We start from the raw sequence: 20180 nt of genomic DNA, 5'->3' as shown, positions 1-20180 counted from the left end.
CTTAAACTGGATCCTGATTTGGACAAATCAAATGTAAAGAACATTTTGGGAACAATTAGGAATTTTGAATATGGACTGGGTATTAGATGATATTAAGGGATTATTAATTTTTGTTGGGTATAGCATGTAGAAAAATGTTCTATTTTTTTATAAAGTTTAGCATGGGTGGAATATTATGATGTCTATTATTTTCTTTAAAATATTTCAGTACAAATGGAGTGGGTTATAAAACCAACCAACCAGTTACTGAAAGAAAATATGACATTTCAGGGAATAACTACTTTCGAGTCTTCATGGTCCCTTCACCAGTAGGCAGTCTTATTTCCATGGGGCAGGTCAATCTTCACCCTGGTGACTGACACTCCCCACCAGCAGTGAAAGCCTTGGGAGTCCCACTCAGGGGAGTCATACATTAGAAGGCACATGGAGAGGGGTCTCTTCTGAAGGGCCTTCCTCCCCCTGTTATAGTCTCTTACTCCGTTATCTAAGTGAAGAGAGAAAACGATTGGCTTACTACTCATTTAACACATCAGGAGATCTTCCTGGTGGCATAATGAACATCATCTTGGCTCTGGTTTAGGAATACCTTCTTTGACTAGAATCACAAATAAGTTTTAGGCTTTGTAGCCAATGTGAAAACTAAAATTTTGACTTTGTTTACTGCTCCACTGAAGTGTTCTCAGTCTGTTTCCTTTACTTTAGCCCAGAAGGCAAGGAGGAAAACAGTTCTCCAGCATAAAAATTTTAACAAAAAGTTTATTAATACATAGTCATATTCCTGGGATACAAGTATTTAAAACACTGCCCCAAACTAAAGACACTAAAAGTGCTCAAGTACTTGGTCCTCTGTCTAGCTTCTTAACCCCACACTCCTTCAACAGAACCAGGCTTGCTGTGCCTCACCAGGTCCACATCCCCATGTGGAAACAGGTTTCCCCCCAGTCAGATGCAGATGGTGACACTCATTGCCTTTGAAAGGGCAGGAGCTCCTTTTGATTAAACCAGAATGGAGGAAAACAGCATCAGCTGATCAAAAGGAGATTCAGACTTTATTTTTCAAAGTCACTCATTCCACTTCTCTCCAGGAAGGGCTGGAACATCTTCAGGATGAGCATAAAGATTCCCATTGCCGGAATATTCGGAATACCTTCCTTGATTTCTCAGACAGACTCTATATGTAGAAAAGCTCATTGTTAGAGATTAAATTGATTCATAGATATGAAGGATACATAATAGCTTTAAGATGTGGTCTGCACATTTCTCCCACAATAATCTAGATATGTCCAGGATTGAATAAAACAAGTTAACTTTATACAGTGCTACACATAATATACACTAAAAGCCAGACTAACCATCAAGAAGCTTGTGTTCTACTATTAAACTCTTGCTAACACACTCTAAGCCTCTAAAATACAGCTCATGTCCTCCCTCCAAGTATCTGTACTCGTCCCAATCTCTGTATGTGAGGATAACACTTCTGACCTACCAGAGTGCAGCCCCCATTTTGCACTGGCTTCTTACTCATCAAGCTGAATTGGCCCTAGTCCATTACTTTTGTGAACAAGGGCCCATATTTACATGACGCCTTACCATGTAAATGTGGGGTTAACAGTATAACCCAAGGCCAAGGAGTAAAACAGTTACACGGCCCTTAAGAGTTTAAACTATGACCTTGGCCTTCTCAGCTTCATGTTTTAGCCAGCAGAGCTAATAATAGGAAGAATCTCATTGCCACTTGACAGTGCCTGTGAAGTGATCTGAGATTCTGAGAAATGGTGTTACAGGGAGTCAAAACAGTTCTCCAAAAGGTAAAAAAGTTCTGTGATTTGGAACACCTGGTTCTGCTTTTGAGCGTCACAAGAAAGAGCACAGGGTTTCAGTGAGAGCACAAACAATATCTAGCAAGATAATCCATAAAGTCACCTCCGGTTTCTGACATAATGACATTCTCACTGTTTTCCTATCCTATAGGTGAGCGTCTCAATAAAATAAAGTTCCAGGAGGGAAAAGTTTGAGCTCTTACTAGAGACCAAGGGCAATTTAGTTAATAAAGCGACAAAATTGAAACAAACTTAAGTTGAAAAATAGTGTAAACTTCTTTCTAACATCAAGAGCCTTTACCACAGCCTCATTAAGATTTGTATTTCCCAGCCATAGCAGCTGCGGGGAGGTTGAAAGACAAGCTGCCAAAAAAGGATCTCAAAAGTCCTGGAACTGAGGGCCAATTATGAGGCCTACTTTTCCCACTACCACGAGAAAAAAAGAAAAAAAGGTCCTGTGGGATTTCTTGTTAGTATGACAGTGAGAGAGGAAGTTAATAAAAACTGTCAGTACACTATTTCATGAAGCTCTAGGCAGAGAATTTATGTGCAAAGATAACTCCAATCTCTCCAATTTGAAAGGTAGGTCAAACATTTGTCTTTGGATAGCTTTACATATTTTCAAGTTTTTAAATTGGAAAAATGCATTTTTTTCCCCTGCAAAAAACTTGGAAAACCTTCATCTGTATATTTACTAAGGGTATGAATGTACATTCCTTGGCATTTAGCATCATTATAGTTCCTTCCAGTGGAATCCTGTGACCCTACACAACCATGAATCTGGGAATGCTTCTTATAAACATCTGCTGTCCAGTTTATTTTGTCTTTGGAGGGAACAGACATCAGAAATTACTATATTTATATGAGGCAGGCTACAAGGCAACTTAGGGAATGAGCCAGCAGAGGAAAGAGAACCCAGTTTTCATGGTTCCTTAATGCCCACCTCTCATCACCTCCAGACCCTGCACAGGGCAAATACATGACTTGTTTTCTCAGCTCTCACGATGGCCTAGTGCTTCCCCGCATTTGTGACCAGCAGCCATCATGACTGTGGCGGCTAGCTGAGACTCAGTGCACAAGTCTGGGGCCGTGTCAGAGTAACCTGCCCACTGTGAGGAATGAAACCGTAGTCTTGGTGTCAGAGCACAGTGCTCCCGACAGCCAGGTTAACTGGCCAGGCTCCAAACGCAAGTGACAGCAACTGATGGAAAAAGCAGCTGCTCTGCAACATGAGGCCGGAGCAGCTGCCTATTCATCTATTTCTCCTCCACTCCTTTCTTCCTCTGGGACACTTTCGTTGAGAAGACAGAGAATTTCTCAGCACCTGATGGAATGCCATATGCTAAACTGCACCGAGACTGAACCAGTTCCATACCTGTGCTCCGCGATGGAACCAGACTGAGTCTAACTTCACTTACGAAAGCTGAGGGCAGGCAGGCGCTAATTATAGGGCTGGGCTCTGCCCCTCGTCCCCAAACAGCAAGTGCCTCACACACCAAGGGCAGTGGCTCAGCTCACCATGGAGTCGGTTTCAGCTGGCTGGGTACACTGTTTGTGGGCCAAGAGGATGTTCAGCACTGCCTTCCAGCCTGGTTCTGCTAGGGTGCTGGCATCTGCCTCAGTTCCACCATTCTCCCTGGTTTCCTTGCCAAGCATGATCTTCACCCAAGGGCACCAGTCTCTATGCTGAGAGGTGGGATCAAAGAAGCTTCGTGAAGACGTGTCCTGAGGGAGGAGGAGGAGAGACAGTGTTAATGAAGGGGAGATGCTGTGTAAATTCGGAGGCACTGCTATTAGTTGTCGGGTCTGTCCCTCTATCTCACTGTTGTCCTGTGCCTGACATATTTATTACTTCCCCAGAATCCATCCCAAAGAAACAAGTGACAAAACTCTTAAGTTTTTTCCCCACTGGTTACCCAATTGTCCCATTTTTAAACTTACTGGGTTGGTCTACCTACAGCTACAGGACCAGCGACGGGCTCACGCATGCTTCTCTGGCTGCGTGGTTGAGGGCATGGCATGCTCCTGTGTTCAGTGGCATGCGCAGGTGGACTCACCGAGCTGCTGGAAGAGCAGAGGCGAGCTCGTTTGGCTCTTCGAAGAGGACTGGATGGCACTTCCAGGCCAGAGGTGTCTCCTGTTCCCATGCTCCGGGTCACCGGGCGGGTTCTGGTAGTGGGGCTGGCAGCCTCTGGCTCAGGACGGTCAACAGGACTGGAAGAGTCCCAGCTCCGAGTTCGGGAGAAGATGGGACCTGGGCTCCTTTCAGCCTGAAAGAAGGGGAGATGATAATGGAAGTACACCAATGTTATTAATGACTATGGTCAGGAGAAATATTTCTAGAAGCATGTGAAAGTTAGTATTTTATAGTTTAAGTTGTAAGAATTCAGTTTCTGAACTGTCCACATAACTAAACTCTTCAAAGAATATTAGATTTCTATACAAAATTATGAATCTAGCTTTTCCATTGCAACTAGTGAATAAAATCACTATGCTATATGGTATTCTGACCAACGTGGTTAGTGACTCCTAAGTTAACTCCCAGCTTTTCCACCAACACTTTTGGCAAGAATGCTGGTTTTTTTCATCCTCACCCGAGGATATTTTTTCCATTGCTTGTTAGAGAGAGTGGAGGGGGGAGAAACATTGATGTGAGAAGAGACACATTGATTGGTTGCCTCCTGCACGAGCCCCAACCAGGGCCAGGGATCAAGCCTTTAACCCAGGTACAGGCCCTTAGCTGGGAATCGAACCCTTGACCCTCTGGTTAGGCCAATGCTCTAATTGTTGAGCCACACTGGTCAGGGCAAGAATGCTGTTTTAATTTTTTAAATTTTATTTATTGATTTTAGAGAGGGAGGGAGGGAGGAAGGGAGGGAGGGAAAGAGAAACATCAATTTGTTGTTTCATTTATTTATGCATTCATTGGCTGCTTCTTGTATGTGCCCTGACTGGAGATCTAACCAGCAACCTTGGTGTACTGGGATGACACTCTAAACAACTGAGCTATCCGCCAGGGCTAAGAATGCTGTTTTTATTTATTTTTTAATATATCTGTATTGATTTCAGAGAGAGGGAGGGAAAGAGAGAGATAGGAACATCAGTGATGAGAAGGTCATTGAGTGGGGGCCTCCTGCAAGGCCCTCACTGGGGATCAAGCGCACAACCTAGGCATGTGCCCTGACTGGGAACCAAACCACGATCTCCTGGATCATAAGTCGATGCTCAACCACTGTGTCACACCAGGCCAGAATGTTGTTTTTCCAAAGTCAACCCAAAAAAGTCAATTAAGCCTATACCTGCTCTGAGCTTGGGGAAAACGTGGCATCCTGGCTCCGAGTCATCATCCTCCGAGGAGACTCGTGCACCAAAAGGAAGCGCTCTGGCTTCCCCTCAGGGCCTGAGATGGGGGAGCTGGTCAGGACAAAGGACGTATCCAGGTCGGCCATGGACGACTCAATCTGCTGGAAGCCCCAAAGCCCCACCTTCCTCATACAATGTGAACACGTTATCAAGGAGAGCTGCATGGGTTCCAAGGAAGAACTAGATAGGAACAGAAAAGAGAGTGAGTTTTCTCAAAGGGTAACATGTCCAAGGGACTAAGTGTAATGATTTGTGAGTGTGCTTTATCTCATCAAACACATCTCTGGAACAGTCCTGTGACTGGGAACCATGTCCTCTCAGGGCCCCAGTTCTCTGATCTCAGGACCCCAATGTCATCATCTCTCACTTATTTCCTATAGAAATATCTAGGAGTCTTGGTGTGCTCTTCTATGGCAATACTTTTAAAATTTATGTTTTATAAATGTCCCTGTCCCTCTTAAAACTTTTTTCTTTTAAATGAAAATTATTCCTTCACCTACCAAAGAAAGCATATTAAAGTAAACCAGGTTTGGTTCTGAGAGTCTTCTATCTCAGGGGGAGTCTATGCCAAACTGAGCAACTGGAATGGAAACACCAAAATAGTGGCCTAGAAGACTCCAGCTGGTGTTTCCTTTGGTAGTTTTTATCAACTGAACTCATTTTTCTTCCTTTCTGAAAGTTGAAAGAGCTTCACTGTTTATAAGAACACAAATTCACAGCTGGGAAATGACAGTGAAAGAAACCAAGTTCAGGTATGTTCAGAAATTTCTGAGCTCTAACTCTGGTTTTGTTACTGATCTTACTATGTCCCCATGGGCCTCATCCCTTCAGTTTCTCTCTGCCTGTTTTCCTTACAGGAAACACCATGTGATCTCCAAGTGCTATTAGTGACTGATGTATATGGGTGTATAATGTCCCCAGCCAAATTCGCTCACTAACCTACATGCTGCCCAGCCACACACAGAGAGAATACAGGCAGTGACGTGGACTTGGATGTCTGAGCCTAATTTGGTGGCAGTTTTTCTCTCATCAGTTCGGTGGTCAAGTTCATCTTCAAGCAGGTGCAGGAGAAGACTGATCTTGTCTTCTGTAAAGCACTACAAAGGAACCAAGGTAAAATGCTTCAAGTCTCAACTACCATGAGAAAAAAATTATACATAATGATATACTTAGATGACTCAAGGCAAAAATCATGACAGAAATGACAAACACGAAGACAGTTCTCTTCATGAGAGATGTCCTGGAACAGGGCTATGGTAGCACGCAGCAGCTTTCTGAATTGCCCTGGATCTGCTGAGTGAAAAAGGTGGCAGTTTTCCTGGAATGACCAAATCTTTTCTTAGTACCAATTTGTTTTCAATTTATCAACTGCAGATTTTCTCTGAAACCTGTAAACTTCAAACCCAAATAATGAAAAAAGGTTACTGTTTATATCTTGGCCTGACACAGAATTTACTTTTTGACAGAACACCACAGCTTGCCACAGTCTTTAAAGAACTATGATAGGGTAAAAAAAAATTGCCTTGGGCTCTGGCTGAGTGGCTCAGTTGGTTGGAGTGTTGTCCCATAGACCAAAAGGTTGTGGGTTTGATTCTCAGTTAGGGCACATACCTAGGTTGCAGGTTCGATCCCCAGTCAGGCATGTGCAGGAGGCAACGGATCGATGTTTCTCTCCCACATCAATGTTTCTCTCTCTCTCCCCTTCCTCTCTCTCAAAATCAATAAAACAAAAAAAAACAACAACAAAAACAAAAACATATCCTCGGGTGAGGATTAAAAAAAAATCGTCTTGGCTAAGGGACAGGGTGAAATTTATAATAGGCATCAGAGGTTAATAGTTTGATGCTAAAATCCATTAACTGCCTCTCAACTTGAGGAAGCAAAATAACAGCTTCTAATTCCTACAGTAAAGCCTGTCTTCAAAGTACCCACAGGGTGATGAAATGAGACAGTGAACATTCAAAGTAAATGGGCCAGAACATTTCAAGATTTATATTCACAAGAGAGAAGGGAGTTTATAACTTCTCTAGCACTTTCTTTAGCAAATGGTATTCAATAAACCACATGAAGTTAACATTTCAGTATCTTCTGTTAAACAGTTTAAGTAACAAATCAAGATAAAATTGAATTATGCCACTTAAAGAATCATATCTAAAAGTTTAAATGGAACCCATTTGCTTAAACCCTCAATAGTCACCTTTCTGATGGAAACTGAAAAAGGTCAGTTGAGAGACAAACCAGTGGGTCTCTTCATAACAATCTGCATCCTCTTGTCATTAAAAGAAATGCTTCACATACAAATGCTGGTGACAACTGGAAGCCACTGAAGGCTAAACCAAGAAAAACTCACCATAGTTTTCAAGTCCTCTGGCTTCAGGGAAGGAAGCTGGAGGTCTAAGTGACAAAGGCTTTGAAAACGATCTAGGAATTCACTAACAAGAACAGCAGGCTCATCCAATGGTAACACTCCAAATCGATCTGTGGAAAAAAAGTAAACTGGAAGATTATATTGGTGCAACTCTAAAAAAATAAAAGTATAAAACAGTGGGGAGTCCTGTTTGGGTGGCTCAGTCGGTTGGACGCCGTTCCATAAACCAAAAAGATTGTGGGTTTGATTCTCGATCAGGGCACATATCTAGGTTGCAGATTTGATTCCCCCATAGGGTGGATATGGAAGGCAACTGATTGGTGTTTCTCTCTCACTCTCCCCCTTCCTCTCTTTCTCAAATCAATCAGGTGAGGATTTATTTATTATTTTTTTTAAAGCACAATGAATGTTGTCTCCTTTTTTTCTTTTTAAATATATCTTTATTGATTACAGAGAGAAGAATGGAGAGATAGAAACATCCATGATGAGAGTCATTGATCGGCTGCCTCCTACACACCCCTGACTGGGGATGGAGCCTGCACCCGGGCATGTGCCCTGACCAGGAATTGAACCCCAATTGCCTGGATCCTAGATAGATGCTCAACTGCTGAGCCATGCCCGGCTAGGCTCGGGTGAAGATGTAAAAAAACCAAAACCATAAAACCCACAATGGGATATGTAAAATTGATATTTTATGATATCAATCATAAAATTTATTATTATTTTTTATCCTTACCCGAGGATACTTTTTCCACTGCTTTTCAGAGGGAGTGGAAGAGGGGGGGAGAGAGAGAGAAACATCAATGTGAGTGAGACACATCAATTGGTTGCCTCCCACAAGCACCTCAACCAGGGCTAAGGATCGAGCCTGCAACTGAGGTATGTGGCCCTTGGCTGGAATCAAACCAAGGACCCTTCAGTCCTCAGGCCAACGCTCTAACCACTGAGTCAAACTGGCTAGGGCTCAATCATAAAATTTTAAAAATGTTTTTATTGATTTTAGAGGGAGTGGGAAAGGGAGAGAAACATCCATGTGAGAGAGAAAAACAGATTGGCTGCATCCTGCATGACCCGTACTGGGGATTGAGCCTGCAACCCCAGGCATGTGCCCTGACTGGGAATCAAACTGATGACCTTTTGGTGCATAGGTGGATTCTCAACCAACTGAGCCACACATGCCAGGACTACTGACTTTTTTTTAATGGGGTGGTGATGATACTTCTGTGATTATGTTTAAAAAGTAGAGTCTCAAGAAAGGTTTCTCAGAAGCAGTCAGGTCTAAGCTGAATTTGAAAGACCAACAACAGTATGTTAAAGCAAAGGCCTAAGGATGGCGAATTTGGGGAATTCTAAGTAGTTTCATAGGGATGAAACATGGTATGCCTATGGGGAGAGTAGCAGGAGATAAAGTTAGTGTAGACAGTGGCCAGGCCATGACTTTATTAATGTACGTGATGAGCAATTACTGAAGCCCTGGCTGAGTAGCTCAGTTGGTTAGAGCATCACGCTGACAAGCCAAGGTTGCAGGCTCGATCCCCAGTCAGGACACATACAAGAATCAACCAATGAATGCATAAATAAGTGGAACAACAAATCGATGTTTCTTTCTCTCTCCCTTCCCCTCTCTCTCTAATGTCAATAAATTAAAAATTTTAAAAAAATTACTGAAAAAATTTTTTAGAGGAGAAAGTGATGTTATAGATAAAATGTATTAGTTTGGAGTAGAGACTGTAGGGGGTCTCTGGATGCAAAGAAATAAGCTTAGCAAACATTAAAGTCATATAAAGTAATATCCCTTTAAGATACCAGTGGCATAAAGATAGAGAAAAGAGCATCAATATTGTAAAACTCTTAATGATCAATGAAACCTCATTAAGAAAATAGGGTACACTAATATATAGCATTAAATTGGAAAAATGAATGTAAACTTATGATGTTAAATGGAATTCTAGTAGTGACTGTTTCATCAGTGTACAAACATGTCAAGACTTATCATATTTAGGGCAGTTTTATGTCAATTATACCTCAACAAGGCTGTTAAGAAAAAAAATCTTTTTCAGTTTTGTTATTAAAAGGGGCCCCAAAACAGTTAACAGCAGCACTTTTGTCTACCATTTAGTGGTGTATCACTAGCAACCAGATTTTGGTCTCTAATATTATAAAATATTATTAAATTATTTAAAGTTGTTCCAAGTAACCAAATATGTCAAAACACATGTCATCAATTTAAAATGATGCATCAGCATTTTACTAGAAAAGTCAGGTTATAAAAAACTAAAATCAATGGAAAAGATATGGACTTTAAAAAACTAAGTGAGACCTGGTCAGGCGTGGCTCAGCGGTTGAGCATCAACCTAGGATCCAGGAGATCAACGCTGGATTCCTGGTCAGGGCATATGCCCAGGTTGTGGGCTTGATCCCCAGTCGGGGGCGTGCAGGAGGCAGCTGATCAATGACTCTCTCATCATTGATGTTTCAACTCTCTCTCTCCCTCTCCCTTCTTCTCTCTGAAATCAATAAAGAATATTTAAATAAATAAATAAATAAATAAATAAATAAAGTGAGGTGTAAAAATAAAAAGGAAACATGTTTTAATGACCAGTGGCTTAAGTTTGATGTAACTTGGGAGAAGAAACAAGGTCCCAACATTTTTCTGATCATCCTCTTCTAATCTGGATCTGGTGTGATTGCTATAAACCCGCGAAAGTACTATGCGTCGGTGGGGAGAGATTAACCAAAGAATCTATATGCATATATGCATAACCCCCGGACACAGACAATAGTGTGGTGGAGGCCTGGGGAGGGGAGCGGGTGAGGGGTGGCAGGGATCAATGGAGAAAAAAGAGTACATCTGTAATATTTTGAACAATAAAAAAAAACAACCCAGCCCGGCCGGGCGTGGCTCAGCGGTTGAGCATCGACCTAGGATCCAGGTGTTTGGGGTTTGATTCCCGGTCAGGGCACATGCCTGGGTTGCGGGCTCGATCAATGACTCTCTCATCATTGATGTTTCTATCTCTCTCTCTCTTCCTCTCCTTTCCTCTCTCTGAAATCAATAAAGATATATTAAAAAAAAAAAAATTTAAAGGAATTTAATTTAGTTTGTAATTATCGATGTTAGAAAAAATTACCTTCAAAATTGTATTTATTAGATATGCTTAATAAACTTAAGCATTAAAGTAAAAATACTTGCATACCTTTCTCCACATAAAAGTCTCCTGAATGTTAAAGAACCAAACCCAGGGATAGTATAATGGGAAGGTCATATGTGAGATCTATTTAGAAGGGAGACAGGAGAGGACCAGGTGGTGGTAATAGGGGAAGGCATCTAAGATGACTTCTAGGTTTCTGGCTAGGACAACTGGAGGAGGTGGTCAGTACCATTTACCAAGATGGAGAAAATATAAGAGAAGCAAGTATTAAGGATCAGATGAAGAATTCAGTGTTGTTTATGTTGAGTTCTAGACACCTGCAAAATATTAAGTAGAAATGTTTAGAAGGTAGTTGAAAATACAAGTCAAGCTCAAAAGAGGGGTCTGGATAGGAGTTAGAGGTTTGTAAGTAGGTGGTAGCTGAAGTTACGAACAGGATCAAGAAAGTGAAGTGTATAGCAGTGAGTTGGGATCCACCAACAGAGCTCTAGGCAGACCTTTAAAAACGTGGCCTGAGCACACTGGCCCCGGATGAATTCATCCTTATAGGGCTGAGTTTTGTTGTTCTACACAATGAAATAGCTAGGCCAAAAGCAGGAAATCCTTCTTACACAGTCGTCTTCACTTTTTTTTTTCAGTGAGGCACTTGAAGCTTTTATCATTCAAGAGCCTTTCCCCAAATCACACTAATTGGGAAACTTATGTACAATTTACCCCAATAACATTCTCTTTTCATGTACCATATTTCATAAAGATAATATTAAAATAAATTCATGGTTATATTGTATCAATTTCCAGGGGGCTAAAATTCTTTTAGGTATTTAATTAATACCAGTAACTATCTGTGCTCCTAAATCTACCATAGATAAAATGAATGTTTAGAGACCAAAGCCAGCTAGGAGAAACCTACACTATCCACTTGGTGTGCTTCAGTGGCTTCCTTGTGTTAACCTTCTTCACGTGATGAGGTAGTTGGAACAGCTTGAGGGACTTCCCACGTGTAGAATATCACTTATCCATTAATTTCAGAAACATCTTCTACGACTGTCTTCTCCATAACTTAAAACTAAAAACTTGGATCTCAGAATTTCAATTTTTTAAAATTTACTTTTCAATTATAGTTTACATTCCATATTATTTTATATTAGTTTCAGGTGTACAGCATAGTGGTTAGACAATCACATACTTCACAAAATGTTGTCATCTTCACTTTTAAAATGTTATTTCTTAATAATCCCTTTCCTATCATCTCTTCATTTATCAGCAGACACCTCTCTAGAGTCACCTTGAATCCACTCTTTCCTCTTAGCAGTCATTCATGGAATATTCCTGGGCATCAGTGACCCTGGAATGAGCCTGAGCTGTCCTACTGAAATAAAAATATACCTACAGCCCAGCCGGGCGTGGCTCAGTGGGTGAGCATCAACCTAGGATCCAGGAGATCTCAGTTTGATTCCCGATCAGGGCACATGCCCGGGTTGCAGGCTCGATCCCCAGTTGGGGGTGTGCAGGAGGCAGCCAATCAATGACTCTCATCATTGATGTTTCTATCTCTCTCTCCCTCTTCTCTCTGAAATCAATAAAGATATATTTAAAAACATATATATATATACACACACACACACACATCTACATGGCACTGATTTCTGGTCAAGGATGAAATATATGGATTAACAGTTTTGCTTTGTAGCCATGGGTCCAAAGAGTTTCCCACCTGGTCTTGGTCAGCCCCCCAGAGGGCTTTGAAGCTAAGGCTGTTTATATAACCAGCAAAATAAAGATACATAAAAAAATCACACGTAAGACTACATTTTGGGTTCTCTTGTTCTACAGTGTTTTGCACACACATCAGTGGTTCCTGATTTGAGAGAGTGTACACTGCCATGGCCCTTATACAGTGAGAAGAGGTGCTTGTACCTGGCTGATCCAGACCACTGTGGGCAGTCTTTGGCTGTGATGATATCCTTACTTCAGTGCTGTTGTTAGAGTGTGCTGTTTTACTGTAATAAACTATAGATTTGTAATCACTTTTATTTGGGGTTCTGTGAGTCTTCTTTAGCAACAATACCCTGTTTAACTGTCATCATTAATGCTGTTAATGCACCAAAGGAATGCTGCTTGCTATCAAAGGAAAGTAGATAAAACCCTAGTTATGGCTCCTCACTAGTTGGTTTTAAGATGTCTGATTCTCACCCGAATGGCATGGCTCAGTGGTTGAGCATGGACCTATGATCCAGGAGATGGAAGTTCGATTCCTGGTCACAGCACATGCCTGGGTTTTTAGCTCAATCCCCAGCAGAGGGCATGCAGAAGGCAGCTAATCAATGACTCATCATTGATGTTTCTCTCTCTCTCTGAAATCAATTAAAAAAAAATTAAAAAATGTCTGATTCTCAGTTTCCTTACCTAAAAAAACTGGGTTGATAATGTTTACATCCCAGGGCCCCTGTGAGGATTAAATAGAATAATGTATGCATGGCTAAGCCTTTGGCATGTCAAATGCACTTAATAAAGTTAAGCAGTACCATAATAAGTGAATGAATTTAAGTTAGTTCTTCTTAAAAAGTGCAAATATAAGGAAAGACCAAGAACTTCAAAGACTATATTTTCAAAATAAATAGATAACATTAGAAATGCAATGACCAAGAAGAGATGGAAAATGGGAAATCATGGAAATAAGTACCTGGAGAGGGGCTATCTGGCCAGAAACAGAACTTCTCATGGGCAGTACACAATGCTTTCTTCAGCTCAACACATCGTTCCTTATCTGAAACCCACATAAGTAACAAAGCCTTAAAAAACACTATATAGATTCAAAGCCTTAAGAGTAAAGATTCAACTAAACATAAAATAAGAAAATTTAAAAATACATGGAATATCAGCAATGCATCATCTTAATATTTTCTATAAAACAAGTTCTAAATCAAGATCCTAAGATCAATAACAAAGAGGGTATCATGTATCTTATAAGGCAGGGCATTCCAAAGTGAGAGCCTTCACAAAAGTCCTGTGTCTCTTTGCCAAAGTATAAATTTTGGAACCATAAAATAAACATACTACTGTTAGTTTCCCAGAATACACAGAGTCAAGTTCACTCTAAAGTAGTTTAGTTTTTTAAAAAAGTAATGACTGAAGCTCACAATTAGAGTGAAGACTAAAACAAATTCACCCTGTTATATATGGTAGTACACAATCTTTGATCAAACAAGTGACCTGTCTTTTCAGAAAAAGTAGTAGTCATTCAATCTTTGAATATGGAGAAAAATGTAATTTGTACTGTATACTTACATCTGTCAAAATCAAAAGCTGGTTGTAAACTGGCACAGAGAAAAGCTTGACAGCTGGAGCACTTGAGCATATCACATTCAACTGTGACCCAGCCATATTTTGCACAGACAAGTGGAGACAGCTCAGGGGGCTTACCTGCCCACTTCAAAGAGTATTCATGTTAAGAAAAGCAACACTGCAGGTACATTTAAATAAGTCAGAAATTAACTTTTTACTCATTCTTTATGCATATAGAAATAAACGCATTAAACTGAGGGGAAAAAGCAGGAAAAAAAGTGTTAAAACAATTATTATTTTTTATTTCATTTATTGATTTTAGAGAGAGAGCGAGACAAGGTGGAGGGAGGGAGGAAGACACACATCGATTTGCTGTTCCACTTATTTATGTATTTATTGGTTGAGTCTTGCATGTGCCCTGACCGGGGATTGAACCCACAACTTTGGTGTATCAGAATGATGCTCTAAAGAAATGAGGTACCCAGCCAGGGCTTAAAACTATTAAAAAAAAAATTATTTAAAAAAAAATCCTCACCCAAGGATGTTTATTGATTTGAGAGAGAAAGAGGAAGGGAGAGAGAGAGAAACATCAATGTGAGAAACATCAATTGGTTGCCTCTCATACATGCCTGAAACCTGCAACCCAGGTATGTGTCCTGACCAGGAAATTGAACCCTCCACTTTTCCATGTACAGGATGACACTCCAACTAACTGAGCCACACTGGTCAGGGCTTATAACTACTTTTAAAGAACAGGCACATACTTCACATAAAAGGTCATTTAAGTAATAAGCAGAGGGAAAAAGTTATTAACTTATTCCCTAGGAAGCCCTATGTATTTCATTTGTTTAAAATGTCTACTTTAGCCGGCCAGTGTGGGTAAGAGGTTGAGCATCGGCCTGATTCAAGAGATCATGGTTTGATTCCCAGTCACAGCACATGCCCGGGTTGGGGGCTCGATCACTAGCATGGGGCATGCAGGAGGCAGCCTATCAATGACTCTCTCATCATTGATTTCTCTCTCTCTCCCTCTCCCACCCTCTCAGAAATCAATAAAAATATATTTAAAATAAAGTAAAATAAAATGTCTATTTTATTATTGGTGTGGGGTGGCATATAGAAGCCATTCACATGCACCTAATATGAAATACTAGGGATTTAAAAACACTAGCGGAAGCACTGGGATATGCCTAAGCAATAAGGCATAGTGAAAGTCAAACAAGCAGAAATTTTTCCATCACTCACCTATGCTCTCCTGTTGTACCACATCCACTTTTACCATCTAAAGAATAGTCAGTAAAATTAATAATATTCTTCACCATTCCCCCTGCCCCAAATTTGATTATTATGTACTAATGTGTGTGTGTAGTCTGTGTTTTGAATAGGCTGAGAGCATCAAGAGCATTTATAGGTATGTGCTTGGGAAAAGGTCCTAAAATACTTACTGATCTTTAATATGCAACACTTAGCTTTTTATATTTTACATAAGGATGAAACATGAAGGAAGATGTAGGAAAGTTCTAAATTTTTATAAGGAATATGAGAATTTGAAAACATGCCAGTATCAGCAAAAGGAGGACCAAAGGCTAGAAAACAGAATTTAGATGTAAATGTTAAAGGAACTGGGATTATCTAGAATAAAAATAGTAGAATCACTTAACTAGCTTAAATTAAATAAATAATTATCATATCCAAAGTAGTGATCAATTTATATCCAATGAGACCAAAAAAGAATAAAAGAACATGGTTCTAAATACTATATTAAAATCAGGCCCTAGCTCAGTAGCTCCATTGGTTAGAGCATCGTCCTGACACACCAAGGTTTCAGGTTCGATCCTGGGTCAGGGCACATACAAGAATCAATCAATGAATGCATAAATAAGTGGAGCAACAAACTGATGTTTCTCTCTCTCTCAAATCAATAAATAAAATAAAATTTAAACTACTACATTAAACTACTACAAGGAACAACTGAAGTATCCAAATATATAATGGTAGTAATGGATTATAACCCATCAACTAAAAAAGGAAATCGAGCCCATACTGCTATAAATAAAGAAATTATATAAAGTTTGATGAGGATATTTACCTAATTTCAAAACACCTCCCCACAAAACTGCTTCCTCTTCTGTAAAATGAGTATAATAATAATATATATTTTCAAAGGTTTAAGGTAAAGATCAAATGTGATAATATACGTGAAAACACATTACATACAAATGTTAATTATTGTTCCTTCTCCTCCCAGGTTCTTAAGTTTTTCCTTCTGTAAAAGGAAAAGATTAGATCTAAAATGTTCCTTTGCGGGACAACATTGTATGATGCTAATTTACCTATAAAGTTTCTTACCAAGTTTAATTTTTAAATTTAAAACATCAGGGTAAGTAGTGTTATTTCTGGGGGAATAACAATTCCAGGAGCAGGCAGAAAGTGCAACTTAATAACAATTCCAGGAGCAGGCAGAAAGTGCAACTCGGGTGAACTAAAAAGGATATAGAAAATGTTTCCACTCTGCTAAAGAAGGCTTCTTTGCTTGTAGATTCCAATGGAGGTTGTTCTGTTTGGGGTGATTCATTAACTGACTGGAACGTGGCAGATGTCTCCTTCCTAAAATAAAATGGCAGAACGGTTAGTAATCCTTTCATGGCATCACAGTATCATTTTGCTTAAATATTTTGTATTTAGCTTCTCTGTACTTCACATCATCAATCACACCACACTGGATTTTAACCTTTCTAAAAACCATTTCAGTCATGTAATTCCTCTGCTTAACATTTTCAGTGGTTTCACAATATAATCAGCCGTCTGTATCTGCAGGTTCCATCAACTGCAGAGAGAAAATATTCGGGCCCAGCTGCGCGTGGCTCAGCGGTTGAGCGTCAACCTAGGATCCAGGTGATCGGGGTTCGATTCCGGGTCAAGGCACATGCCCGGTTGCGGGCTTGATCAATGACTCTCTCATCATTGATGTTTCTCTCTCTCTCTCCCTCTCTTTTCCTTTCTCTGAAATCAATAATGATATATTTTAAAAAATAAAATAAAAAATAATCACTTAAAAAAAAAATATTCGGGGAGAAAAAAAATGTTATGTTTTTGCCAACATGAACTATGTAGTTAGGCCTATGATGGTTGTGTCTACACTGAACATGTACAGACTTTTTTCCTGTCATTATTTCCTAACAACCCAGTATAACAACGATTTACATTGTATTAGGTATTATAAGTAATCTAGAGATGATTTAAAGTATATGGGAGGATATGCACAGGTTACATGCAAACACTATGTCACTTTATATAAAGGACTTGGGCATCTGAGGATTTTGGTATCCGAAGGGGGTCCTCAACGATGGTACTTACTAAATAGAATCCAAATTCTTCAGTCTTTTTACAGTTTGGCCCTACCTAAGCTTAAAGAAATTTCTGTTCTACAGTGCTCCACTAATCCTACACTGGCAAACTGTTCCTCTAGCTCACTCACTGTTCCCCAGTAATATTTTGCATAACTTTAGCAAACACAAAATAAGACTCTGGGCCTCTGTGCATTATACAAGTGAACCACCTTAAAAAGTAAATTTTTTTTTAATCCTCACCTGAGGATATTTTTCCATTGCTTTTCAGGGAGACTGGAGGAGAGAGAGAGAGAGAGAGAGAAACATCGATGTGGGAGACACATATGGATTGGGTGTCTTCCTCACGTGCCCCACCCGGGCAGGGGATCAAGCCTGCAACTGAGGTGCATACCCTTGGCTGGAATGGAACCTCGGACGCTTCAGTCCACAGGCAGATGCTCTAACCACTGAGCCAAACCAGCTAGGGCAGAAATTTAATTCTTTTAACGGTAGAAAAAAAAAATCTTGACATTCCTACCTGGATCAACCCTTTATACCCAGTTCTCCCCAAAAGGTATTAATTTGAAAAGTCAAATCAAAGTAAAGATCTTTAAGCAATTTCATGAAAAAAATCAGGAAGGAAAAAACCAGCAAAACCAATTCTCTTATTTTCAGTGAAAGGTATTTCAACAGCGTTTGGGGACGGGTATAGGAAGGAATTACTGAAGACAAAAGTCATTTTAATAAAAACACGGTTATATCAACTATTACAACTCAAAGAAATTTATTGTAAGAATCCTCAGAGTCTCACAGAGAGCCTTGGGGAGGTGTGGTTCTTGGAGAAACCTCAAAGGATTCATAAAATTGAAAGGGAAAAAAAAGACATCCATTTTACTAACCTCTAACTGAAATTTAGCATTTCCTTCAATTACGAATGAAGGTAATAAATAAAACCATAGTAGCATCAGCAATACCTGTGAATTCATGATGAATGGAAATTACAGATATTTTGTCACCACGTTATGGATGTTGCACGTGTTTTGAAATATCGTTTATGCTTATCGCTACTTCAAAATTATGGTAGCTAAAAGATCTATGGCTAGATACTATCCAGCGCTTTAATAATGAAGCATGTTACTGTATCACTTTTTTTCCCTACTACCTTGATAACTGCATTCCAACGTAATCGGTTTCCTTTATAACCCTATGTAATTTGCTTTATACATTTAAAAATATTCTGAGAAGGGGTTCATAAGCTTTACCAGGCTGCCAAAGGGGTCTAGAGCCCAAAAAAGGTTAAGAAGCCCAACGAAGAGAAGTCAAGTACGCATAGTTAGCGGTCCCTTTTCCTTCTTCTCATAACCTGACTGGCAATATTCCGTCCGTTGGTGCGGAATCCAGTACACTCCAAGGAGAGTAAAGCCGACTGAGCGTAGCAATCCCAGTCGCTTTCAGATCCCGGGACGGAGCCATCCTCGCAGCCAGAGTCGCCCACCCAGGAGATCCCCACAGGCCTGACAACCCTCTCCAATCAGCCGGCGCTGGACCAGGGTGGGCTCGCAAACTCACGCTTCAGTGCCTCCTTCTTCTGGGGCAATCCCTTCATCTATCAGCTGTCGGACTTTTTGGGGAGTCCCTTCTGGGGAGCGAACAACGGCACCCCAAGTCTTTTCAACCCCTGCAGGAAACGCTGCCCCCTCGCTGGGCGCCGCCATCTTGGTCCGTTGCCGAGTTACTTCCCCCCGGCTTTGAAGGCTCAGGAACTTCCGTTCTGGGGCGGCTGAGATCCCCTTCTGCAGGTCTCTCCCGCGCATGCCCGCGGGACCCACCCCTTCGGGCCGTTGCGAGCGCGGTCAACCGCCGCGGGAGCGCCCTGGAGTCTGGGTTTGAACCTGAATTACTCGTTTCCCTTATGCAAAAGCATTTGGGGCTGATAAAGGGGAGTTTAGAGCGTTGTCTCTCCAAATTAGGCAGGTATGAGGGGCCCAATTTAGTCTTCCAGTAATTAAGTGGCCCTCCGAAATGACATCTCTCTACAAAGTGAGGAACTGGCGACCGTCACCTGAGAGTAAATAATTTAGAATCCTTTTTAGAAACCGTGTCACAGGTGGGTTTAGAAGTCTGTGGCATTTGGCATTATTGAACCCTCCCTCCTTTGTCCAACCAATACCATGTATCGGGTCCTGCGGATGCTGAACAAAGACGTGGTTCCGGGTGGACTTGGGCATCCGACAAACACGGTCTCCTATCGTTTTGAAATTATAAGGGCTCCGAAGAAGAAGGGTGTACAAGGAGGACCTACTTGGGTTTGCAGAGTCTCCTGAGGGGGTCAGGTGCTGGAGCAAAAGTGGGTGGGACAGCGGGAAAGAGATCTGCCCCGGATCCTGCAGCCCAGGCTGGAAGGGGTTCCTCTCATTTAATAAACTGGAAAGGAAGACCCTGTGCCTGAGCAGTGGGCAGATGCAAGCGGGACCACCCCCAAGCCTTCCAGCTAACTCCCCGTGGGCTCCTAACTTCAGTTATCTTCCCACCCGCCGGACCTTTGACCTTTGACCTTTGACCCGCCGCCTTTCTCATTTCTTCTCTCCTTTGCCAGCTCAAGTCGGTTGCCAAGCCCTGCCGTCATTCCTTTGCAAAATCTGAATGTGGACTGAAAATTAGTTCGTATTAAATAACGATTGTTAGTTTTGTTACATGTGATAATGGCCTTGTGATTATGGGTTGTTTTTTTAAAGTCCTTCTAAGAGCTAGGACTGGAGGTATCTATGGGTGAACCAGTCTGGGATTTGCTTTAAAATTCTTGAGGAAAAGGAAACGTGTGGCAGAAGAGATGAAAGAAGATTGCAAAATGTTTTTATTTGTT

At 40.9% G+C, this 20180-nt stretch overlaps 1 protein-coding gene across 1 annotated transcript; it reads right to left on the bottom strand.

Moving 5' to 3' along the window:
* Positions 1-738: 738 nt before the first annotated feature.
* ZC3HC1 (zinc finger C3HC-type containing 1) lies at positions 739-19032 on the bottom strand. The gene is made up of 10 exons (XM_016213396.2): positions 18887-19032; positions 16484-16595; positions 13992-14142; positions 13387-13470; positions 7534-7661; positions 6123-6280; positions 5120-5363; positions 3878-4090; positions 3339-3545; positions 739-1171 (listed from the first exon to the last, which is right to left on the bottom strand). Exons 1-10 carry the CDS (start codon positions 19030-19032, stop codon positions 1103-1105), a joined length of 1512 nt encoding a protein of 503 aa, XP_016068882.2. The 3' UTR covers positions 739-1102.
* Between the last annotated feature and the right edge of the window lie 1148 nt (positions 19033-20180).

This window comes from Miniopterus natalensis, chromosome 10 (assembly GCF_054644295.1).
Source record: "Miniopterus natalensis isolate mMinNat1 chromosome 10, mMinNat1.hap1, whole genome shotgun sequence".
In the NCBI taxonomy this organism is placed as follows: Eukaryota; Metazoa; Chordata; class Mammalia; order Chiroptera; family Miniopteridae; genus Miniopterus; species Miniopterus natalensis.
This window is presented reverse-complemented; position numbering and strand designations above follow the sequence as displayed.

Bases quoted from the DNA above. Each gene is read 5' to 3' on its own strand.
- ZC3HC1 (XM_016213396.2), bottom strand. From the start codon at position 19,032: ATGGCGGCGCCCAGCGAGGGGGCAGCGTTTCCTGCAGGGGTTGAAAAG. The intron at 13,471-13,991 runs GTAAGTATACAG...TGTGGGTTTCAG, and splicing joins AGCTTTTGATTTTGACAGAT to ATAAGGAACGATGTGTTGAG. The intron at 6,281-7,533 runs GTGAGTTTTTCT...GTTCCTTTGTAG, and splicing joins CAGAGGACTTGAAAACTATG to TGCTTTACAGAAGACAAGAT.